The following is a 10613-nucleotide window of genomic DNA, read 5'->3' as shown; positions in this document are numbered from 1 at the left end:
CCTATTCTTAGGAGGGAAACTATTTCACAAATCCACAATGACATAGGCATTTCTATTACTTTACCTCTAAAATGACCTGGTGGTGGCTCAGTGTGTTAAAGCGCTGAGCTGCTGAACTTGCAGACCGAAAGGTCCCAGGTTCAAATCCCGGGAGCGGAATGAGCGCCCGCTGTTAGCCCCAGCTCCTGCCAACCTAGCAGTTCGAAAACATGCAAATGTGAGTAGATCAATAGGTACCGCTCCAGCGGAAAGGTAACGGCGCTCCATGCAGTCATGCCGGCCACATGACCTTGGAGGTGTCTATGGACAACGCCGGCTCTTCGGCTTACAAATGGAGATGAGCACCAACCCCCAGAGTCGGTCACGACTGGACTTAACGTCAGGGGGAAACTTTTACCTTTACCTTTAAAATGAAAGAGCAAATAGAGCTAAGATACAACAATTTCCAAAGTAAAATGTAGTCCTCTGCATAAAAGTCATTACTTGCCTTACATAAATAAAATCTATATGAAGAGATGAAAAACTTATTATGAAGGAGTGTATATGTTACATTAATCTGATTTTCATTTACAGTGAAAGGGACACATTTTAAACATTTACTTGATGTTTATTTTGATGCAAGCTTACAACAGTGAAAGCCTTAAAGAATGAAGGTGAAAAGCCCCATCCAAGATTTCCCCCACAAAATTCAGTGTTTTGAGCTTTGGATAGATGAAAACAGTTGCATGATTATCCTTTTTTATATAATCCATTTGTCATTTGTTAAATACAAAAAAAACTTCACTTGCAATTTTTTCACCTCTTCTTTAGTTTAAAAATTCAGTTTCCTAGGACAGAACAGAAAATGTAGTGTCCAGGTCAAAACACAAGAGAACCATCACTCTTTTAAAAAGACACGTAGGATACTTTACTAAGTTAAGGTCCTTTGGAATTCTGGGATTTATAGTGTATTTAGAAGTCTCAGTCACAGAGTCTAAAGAAATTATAAATCCCAGGATTCCTTAAAATGGAACCACAGCAGTTAAAATAATAACAATAGACATTGACAAAATTACGATCTGCCAGCTGCAAAAGGCCACCTTACTGGGATCTGCACGCATCATCCGAAAATACATCACACAGTCCTAGACACTTGGGAAGTGTTCGACTTGTGATTTTGTGAAACGAAATCCAGCATATCTATCTTGTTTGCTGTGTCATACAACGTCGTTGTGTCAATAATAATAATAATAATAATAATAATAATAATAATAATAATAATAATAATAATAATGGTTCCAACAATATGGCAACCATTCAGTGGCAGAAGGTAATGAGGCAAACAATTTATATCAGAACAAGGCACATAAGACAATATAAACAACCTAACTGTAACTTAATAAACAAAATGATGATAAATAAAATAAAGACTAAAACATGAAAATAGGAAACAAAAATAAAATACATCATAAAATACAAAAGCCCTAATAAAACAGACTAAAATTATACACACATATACACAAGTGGAATGATAGCACTATAATTGTGTAGTGTGAAAGAAGTAACCAAACTGCAGCCATGAACTAAAACAAAGATCCCTTTAGCTATTTACTTTTATAAATTCTTAATTGTAAAATAATTAAGCACATGGCCATGTGTGTGTGATGTCTATAATTGTTTGTATAGTGTGGTATTTTTGAATGGAGTGGACTGTATTTTCAATTATGCAAAGATTTAAGATACATTGTAAGTAAATAATCCCTCTTGGCATTTTAGGAAGAGGCATTTAGAATTCCCGGCCACAGAGCTCCACTTCATCAAACTATAAACCCCACAATTCCACTAGATTTTTTGTGTGTCAGGACAGACTTGAGAAACTGCAATTCTACTAGATGCTTCCATAGCACTTAACATTGAATCATCATGCTATAATTGTGTTATGTGTTATGTGTATGTTGTTGATACATTGACACCCCTCTAAAAAAGAATGAATTAAACATATAATTTCTACTAAATATATATTTTATTAACTCTATGCAACTTCCGCAGCTCCGAAGCCTTGCTGCCTTAAGGCTTTGAAATGGCACACGTCTCCCAATGCCAGATCGAAACTCAGACCTTTTCACAGATGATTGAAACAATCATTCACCAGGGATTGGGATACCTGAGGGGGAGTCAAAGGGAAATGTGTCATCAAGACTCACCTTGATGATTCTAACAAAAGAGGTTCAGTCACTGCTGGAAACTGCCTGGGGACCAAGATAACATGTTTTGCAAAATACACATGATTACACTCTGTATGGGGCTCTTGGGCATCTGTTTTATATGAATTGGTGTTTTGTAGATTGTTTTATATGAATTGTTGTTTTTACATTGTTTTTAGGCATTGAATTTTTGCCTATTTATTGTAAACCGCTTTGAGTCCCCTCAGGGAGAAAGGCGGGGTAAAAGTGATGTAAATAAATAAATGTATACTCTATATTCCATACTTCCTATTAAAAGACTAGGACGCACTGATATGGGAAGATAAGATCCAGTGTATCCAGAAAAGCCTTAAAATATTATAAAAGTGTGTCATGATTCTGGCCATGAAAGCCTTTGACAACACAATATTATAAAATATTGGTATCTTGGGAGATGTCAGACACCAACAGTGCCTTGGTGAAATCTGTATTGTTCTGTATGCTTTCTATTGAACTGCCTGTATTTGCATAAGCATCCTCATTGTCTCAGAGGCTAATGCCTTTTGTGTATTCCAAACATCACCTATAATCCGATCACTACCACTTTGCATTGCCCTAAACCAGTGGTTCTCAACTTGTGAGTCCCCAGCTGTTTTGGTTTACAACTCCTAGAAATCCCAGCCAGTTTACCAGCTGATAGGATTTCTGGGAGTGGAAGGCCAAAACATCTGGGGACCCATAGGTTGAGAACCACTGCCTTAAACCATATGATTAAGCCCAACCTGGGCTTTGAATGGCTCCAGCGTCAAATTGACAGCTCTTCATTTTTCCTGCCACAAAGGAAACTCCATTTATCTCTCACATCATAGGGATTCCCCAGCCAATGAAAGCCCAGATGCTAACTTGACCACTTTTCAGCCAATAGAGAGATAATAATTTAATGAACTAAGTATATCCTATAGGGAGAAGTACATATCATGGGGGACAAAACAGAACTCTGAGGAATCCCAGAGGCCAAAAGCCAAGGAGCCTAACAGAAATCAACCATCACCTTTCTGTCCCAAATTCCTGATCTGATAGTTGTTTTTGCAGTATTATATTTAGTAGATAATTCTCTTTACTATGTCACCCCATTTTGACCTATTAAGATAAGAGGCCAAGGAAAATAAAGATACAAAAATCAGCATTTTTGCAGGTAAACAGAAGACAAAAAAAAGAAGAGATAGCAAAAAATTCTCACCTATAATTAAGTCTGGCTTGGAACAACTGTAGAAATTTCTCTGTCAGGGGTTTTCACTGAAATATGGGAGGTTTCAAGTGCATGCTGATATTCACACACCTTCTTTGTTTTTGTTCCCTGCACATATTTGAGATAGGGAGCATTCAACAATGCAGCTTAATGTATGCAATAGCAGTTTGATATCACTTTGAGCCCATCATGTAAATTATGGAATTTGTAGTTTGATGCAGTAATCTGAATGCCCTGCTAAGAAAGCTCTAGTCCACTGATTCTCAAACAGTCATAGGACCTTATACTGGCAGCCGGATTCACTATGGATCACGGCAAATCTGTCAATGTCTCTCAGGGAGTGAGGGAAACGTGTCGCTCCATGCCCCACACCACACAACTTACCCATACTCCCATCCCACAGGGGAAAACGTTGGCCACCCAACTTTCCCCCCAATGTTCCTAGTGCAATACGGGAAGCATCTCATACGACGGTTCCACTGTAGTTTAGCCATGGAGTCCCACCAGAAGTAGTATTGTTGTGGGATGAGAGTTGGAAGGCTCCGTGGCTAAACTATAGCTGAACCAGCGTATGCAGCTGAAAAAAGCCCTGTCTGATGAGGTCACTACTTATGTCCAGAAGTTCAGCTCCCTGAATTATTTATTTATTTATTTATTTATTTACAGCATTTATATTCCGCCCTTCTCACCCCGAAGAGGACTCAGGGCGGATCACATTACACATACAAGGCAAACATTCAATGCCTCAACATAGAACAAAGACAGAGACAAACGCAGCTCCGAGCCGGCCTCGAACTCATGACCTCCTGGTCAGAGTGATCTGTTGCAGCTGACTGCTTTATCAGCCTGCGCCACAGCAGGCTGATAAATTCCTAATGAATTCAAATTAGGAATTCATTAGGAATGAATTCCTAATTTGATATGTTATCTCTAGTAAGATTAAGCTGATTTCCAAGTAGGATGGTTCTATAATATCTTCATTATCATTGGGAATATACTCATCAAGACCAATTTGCTGGGAAGCAGGAGAAAAAGTTCTAATCCTATAATACTGATGAGATGATACCATAGTATTTCATGCTTGCTTATGTGTTTTCTCAGGCAGCTAGGTTGTTGTGCTGGTATCAGAAAACCAGACCAAATGGATCTACTCCAACAGGATTCCTTGTATGTTCTTAAGGCAGCTTCCTGTGTTCTGTCTTCTCAAACTATCTCCTCAAAGAAAAAATATATACTCTAACAAAACAAAAGTGAGTAAATAACACAAACATATGCCAGGATATAATTAGAATGTTTAAAATTGGCCATTATAGAATACAACCTTGGTTTTTTTAGCTACAACATGCTCCCCCTCTATTCTGCCTTGGTCAGACCACACCTGGAATACTGTGTCCAATTTTGGGCACCGCAGTTGAAGGGAGATGTTGACAAGCTGAAAAGCGTCCAGAGGAGGGCAACTAAAATGATTAAGGGTCTGGAGAACAAGCCCTATGAGGAGCGGCTTAAAGAGCTGGGCATGTTTAGCCTGCAGAAGAGAAGACTGAGAGGAGACATGATAGCCATGTACAAATATGTGAGGGGAAGTCACAAGGAGGAGGGAGGGAGCTTGTTTTCTGCTGCCCTGCAGACTAGGACACGGAACAATGGCTTCAAACTACAGGAAAGGAGATTCCACCTGAACATCAGGAAGAACTTCTTCACTGTGAGAGCTGTTCGACAGTGGAACTCTCTGCCCCGGACTGTGGTGGAGGCTCCTTCTTTGGAGGCTTTTAAGCAGAGGTTGGATGGCCACCTGTTGGGGGTGCTTTGAATGCGATTTCCTGCTTCTTAGCAGGGGGTTGGACTGGATGGCCCATGAGGTCTCTTCCAACTCTACTATTCTATTATTCTATGATTCTATGACAACACCTGTGAAGACCCAAGAAAGTATTTAAGTCAGTGGTTCTCAACCTGTGGGTCCCCAGGTGTTTTGGCCTACAACTCTCAGAAATCCCAACCAGTTTGCCAGCTGTTAGGATTGCTGGGAGTTGAAGGCCAAAACATCTTGAGGCCCACAGGTTGAGAACCACTGATTTAAGTGATAGGATGCAGATACCCAAACATGGAAGCCTTTACATTTCATTGAAATAATGCTTCATCTTATACACAAATCACACTTTTCGATGCTAAAGGTTTTTCCTATAGATTCCAGATCAAAATATTCTTTACTGTGAGAAAAATGAAAGAAATTAGATTTCGGGTGGCAGCTATGGTTTTGACTGGCATCTAAGGAACAAGTGGAGAAAATAATTTCAAGCTGTGGGTGAAATTAATCCACAGACAGGGATGGCCAACTCTATTAAGACAAACGGATTTATATGAGGAACAAAATAGCTGCCAGCTGTTGTGAAATGAAATCAAGAGCAGTAAAACTGAGTCCCTGAGCAAGACAAGACAGTGACATTGATAGATTCATCCATTCCAACATGGTAAATATGACAAACCTAATCCTTATTACATCCTTGAAATTCTTTTTTTTTCAAAGCCCAGAACGAGCTCAGGGATGTTCCTTGTATTGAATCAATGGAAGCACTTGTGTGTCACAAACATGGTTGTATGTTTGCTTTCGCCTTCATTTTCGGGTTAAGAGAAAGTAGAAATTGTCCCTGAAGCTGTTTGGGACCTTGTAGACGTTCCAAAGACCTACTAAGAAACTTCATTAGAGAAGATTCAGAAAAGATCACTCCTGTCCTTTCTGATTTAGTTTTATCATTTCATTCCCTATTTTGAAGTAATCCTAGGAAACTCCCACCATTTACAAGGTATTAACAGAGATCAAGTCAATCAAAGAGGAATGCAAGCAATAAAAGGAAAATGTTTTAATGCTTAACTAGTTTAATATTGCTAAGGAACTTTAACATTTTGACTATGGACCTCTTCACATGGGACATTTTTCCCCATTTTGCTGCTTTTATGTTTGGCTTGGACAGGGCCTGCCATGCACATGACGCAGGTAGGTCCCACCCACATTCCTCCCAAAGAAGAAAAAGAAGAACAGAAGGGAGAGGGGAGTGAGGGAAACCTGGGATATTTCAAGGTAGAGCTTGGAGGCAAAACAATGAATGTGCGGATAAAATCAAAATAAAAAGAACTTGGAAGTCTCCATATTTCCAGGTCCTCTTTTCCTGTCTAGATAATTCCATAGTAAATATGCTGATTTATATGCAAAAGCAACATATAATTTAGTACATGTATGCAATACAATAACACTGACGGCCATCCAGTAGGTGCTTCTGCTGTGATTTTGCTTCTTGCATCCTAAGTCGTAATTGTTGTTCACAAGAACCTTTCAAGGTCTAATACAGTAAACTTACTCTGTGTAAGTACCAAGTGTTTTACTATCTTTGTATTTATTAAAGTGTAAACACTCTTACAACCAACATGGGTCTCACTTCAATATTATTAAACAACCAAAAGCAAATAAACTGGAAGTCTGGTCCATGGATGAGGTGAGCTCTTCATCTTGCTAGTTTCTGTGTTTGTTGTTACCATGAAATAGATCATGCACACATCTGCAGCACCTCTTCATCTCTTTCTCTGATTCCCTTGTTATGAACAGCATGATGATGGATGAAGACATTTTACATAGAAAGTTCACTTGGCTAACAATGTAATGAGTACATATGAGCTTTCCTCCCACTGACTTAACCACAAATTGAAAAAGTACAATCCCCTTAGCATCAGAACCTCATAACCCAATCCTATACATATTCACAAAGAATAGAAGTTAGTTTTGGCCATCCCAGTTGGGGACTCAGGCAAGCTGAGGTCCAAAAAACCAACATTTCTGACCTCCGAGTTGGAAATTAAGCTTGGTTGAAATCCCAGGTGGATTTACCGTCAAGTAAGTTCATTAGATGGTTATTAGTAATTACTTCAAATCATCACCAACCTGAGCAGTATAGAAGTCACTCCAACTGGACATTTGTAACAATGCAAAAAGTACAGTGGGTGACAATATGGTTTATATTCTTGATCTATATAAACACAGAGTTTATATACACATATGTATGCATGCATGCATGCATGCAAGCATAGCTATTTCCAGGAAAGTTCCAGTAGCTTCTCATGTTGATCATTGCTGTCAGCTTCACTTTGTTTAAATCAGTGTTATGATGATCTCAATGATTTACATCGGCTTAATGAGTGTGACTAAATCTGGAATCAATGAATTTAAAATAGTGGTTCTCAACCTGTGGGTCCCCAGGTGTTTTGGCCTACAGCCCCCAGAAATCCCAGCCAGTTTACCAGCGGTTAGAATTTCTGGGTGTTGAAGGCCAAATTATCTGCGGACCTACAGGTTGATAACCACTATTTTAAATGCATTGAATCCAGTTTAGTCACACTTATTAAGCCTATCTAAATCATTGAGATCATCATAACATAAGCAACATTGAAAAAATCAGACCTGGATGAGTATCTGGTTCCAGGAGACAGATCTTCCCCATAGCCTAGGCAAGACATATTAACCTGGTACTTGCTGCTTCTCGGCAGCCAACAAAGATCTAAGTTAGTGTTGTGCTTTTGTATGGAATTGCTGTTCATTTTGTGTAATTTCATTCATTTCGTCTTATTTTCGTATTTGTTTCTGCTAACGAAAATGGGGTGCCTAAATGAACAGAATTTTTGTCTGGCTTACAAAAAAATTGAAAATGTCATCATTCGTTTTGTGTAGATGAAAGGCCGAAATGAAACAATAGCACGAAAAAAAACGAAGGAAAAAATGTCATGCACATCTCTAAGTACATTATGACTCTCACTTCTTCTCTTTTGACTTATGGCAAGCTTATGAATAAGAAACCTTCAAGGGATCCTATTACAGTCCTGCTTGGGTCTTGCAGGTTCAAAACTACTTATGACAACTGGTTTTATTTCATCCAGATCAGTCGTGACCTAATCCAGTGACTATATTTAATTCTCTTCACAACCATCACTTGGGCTGTAAAATGGGAAGTTCTTAGTCCCAGCTAGAGAAGATTCACCAAATCAACTGCTGAATGAACATCAATATTGTCATGTGGATTTACCTTTACCATGACTAATAATAAGATTTAGACCATAACTAATTCACAGATAGTAGAATATCACAGCTAATGCAAAAGAACCAGTGGTCTACTCTCATGCATGAGCACTAAGCTCACAGTGTAGTTGCTTGATTTCCATCAAGTACCCCTCTGACTGCAGCCCCTTCCCTTTATTGGCCATGTTAGGCTGTTCCAGAAGATCTCACAGTTTCTTCAAAAGTTGATTTTCAAGAGGAGCAAAAGTAGAACAGGGAAGAAAAATGTACCATTAACCAAATAAAATTTCATGAGACCACACAGTGTATTTTCCTTACTGGTAACTTTAGTGCATCAGGAAGACTCCAGCTTTTCCTCTATCTAAGTATCAGTCTGCTACCCTTTCATCAAAACTCAGAGCTGTGTAATTACCTTCTGAGACATGAGTCACTTTGTTTCTTGGCTCTCAAACCAGCTTTCATCTATAAAAGGAATGTAGGGTCTTCCTGCCTGCTCTTGTCAAGTCGCCCTTTGCACTGAAGAAGAAATGGAACTCTTTGGTCTGCTTTGTCCACCTTTACTTCTGCTGATTTCTCTGAACTATTCAGCTGCAGCCCCTGCACTTTTTGCATTGTCACAAACATCCAGCTGGAGAGACTTCTATACTGCTCAGGTAAGTGATGGTTTGAACTAAGGGCAAATTAATGAGTCAGATTGGGATCCCACTTACCTGGAAATAGGTTTCCCTGGGACTTAAGCAAGGTTTAGACATGGTTATAGGTAAAGGTAAAGATTTTCCCTGATGGTAAGTCCAGTCATGTCTGACTCTGGGGGTTGATGCTCATCTCCATTTCTAAGCTGAAGAGCCGGCGTTGTCCGTAGACAACTCCAAGGTCATATGGCTGGCATGACTGCATGGAGCACCGTTACCTTCCCGCCGGAGCGGTACCTATTGCTCTATTCACATTGGCATGTTTTCGAACTGCTAGGTTGGCAGGAAGACATGGTTATAGGACCAAGCTTTTGGCCACTAAAATTATGCAGTGCAAGAAATACATATGGAATATGTGCAATTGACAATTGGAATGGCCCCAATCTATGAATTTGGATAGTGTGATTTTAATGTTTATATTAGGTGTTTTAATTCTATGTTTTCATATCTAAATGCTATTTATATTTTGTGTTTAATGGTCTTATTGATTTTATTGCACAGTTATGTTTCTTTTTAGATTTATGCTTTAGTTTTCTATGTATGTTAGGCATTGAACTTTGCCTTTATTATGTTGTAAACCTCTGAGTCACCCAGGGATGAGAAAAGCGGTACATAAATAAAGTAAATAAATAAATAAATGTAGCTTCCAACTCAGAATTGAGAAATATTACTTTTTAAAAACTACAGCTCCTAGTAGCCCATAACTGGCATGGCCAAAACTAACTTCCAGGCTTTGAAAAATATGTATGGGTTTGGTATTTATTTAAATATATGCTTTGTTGCTCTCATAAAAGCAACTTTGATAATATGAGTAAAGCTGCCTGTCAACTTATGGCAGCCCCTTGGATTTCATAGGGCATTTTAGGCAAGAAATATTCAGAGGTGGTTTGCTAGTGCCTTCGTCTGAATATAGCCTACTGGACATGGCATGCCCTGGCTTCCAAGAACTAACCAGTCCTGACACTTCATAGATTTCAAGATAAACATTCTGGTACCTACAAACTATTTAAACAACTTCTCTTTTAGACAGAATTTTCTAATGTAAACTGATATTCAACAATGAAGTTAGAAGATTTAGACTAGATGCGATAGATATATGTGGCTCTTTAAACGATATTGTGTATAACCGCACTAATTTGAGAATGTTGTAAGCAGCCCAGTTGTGTTTGGGAACTCTCCTATTCACCTGACATAGTAAGAACTTTGATGTGTGTCAAGAAGTTCGGCTGTCAGGTTATAACTGCCAATATTTATGGTAAAGAGAAACTGACGAGAAAACTTACATTTTGGTACCTGCTTCTCAAAGACAATTAAACACTAACAATTCCATTTTTTGAGATTCATACAGAGACAAACCCGGGGGCACTTCAGATCTTACCATATTTTGAGGTTGTACCAGCATTGATCTGTAGCCTCTGGCCATTGATAAACCCAGAGATAATGCCTCTTAA

The 10613-nt window shown here is 38.9% G+C and overlaps 1 protein-coding gene across 1 annotated transcript in view; it reads left to right on the top strand.

The window, feature by feature from the left end:
• The first annotated feature begins 8997 nt into the window (after positions 1–8997).
• The window catches only part of mmp20 (matrix metallopeptidase 20), a 33805-nt gene continuing 32189 nt past the window's right edge, over positions 8998–10613 (top strand). The window contains exon 1 of the mRNA XM_008108051.3: positions 8998–9123. Within this exon, the coding sequence (XP_008106258.2) occupies positions 8998–9123 (126 nt within the window). The remainder of the gene's footprint in view (positions 9124–10613) is intronic.

The sequence above is a fragment of the Anolis carolinensis genome, chromosome 3, assembly GCF_035594765.1.
Source record: "Anolis carolinensis isolate JA03-04 chromosome 3, rAnoCar3.1.pri, whole genome shotgun sequence".
In the NCBI taxonomy this organism is placed as follows: domain Eukaryota; kingdom Metazoa; phylum Chordata; class Lepidosauria; order Squamata; family Dactyloidae; genus Anolis; species Anolis carolinensis.
The sequence above is the reverse complement of the archived record's forward strand: the minus strand, read 5'-3'. Positions and strand labels throughout refer to the sequence as shown.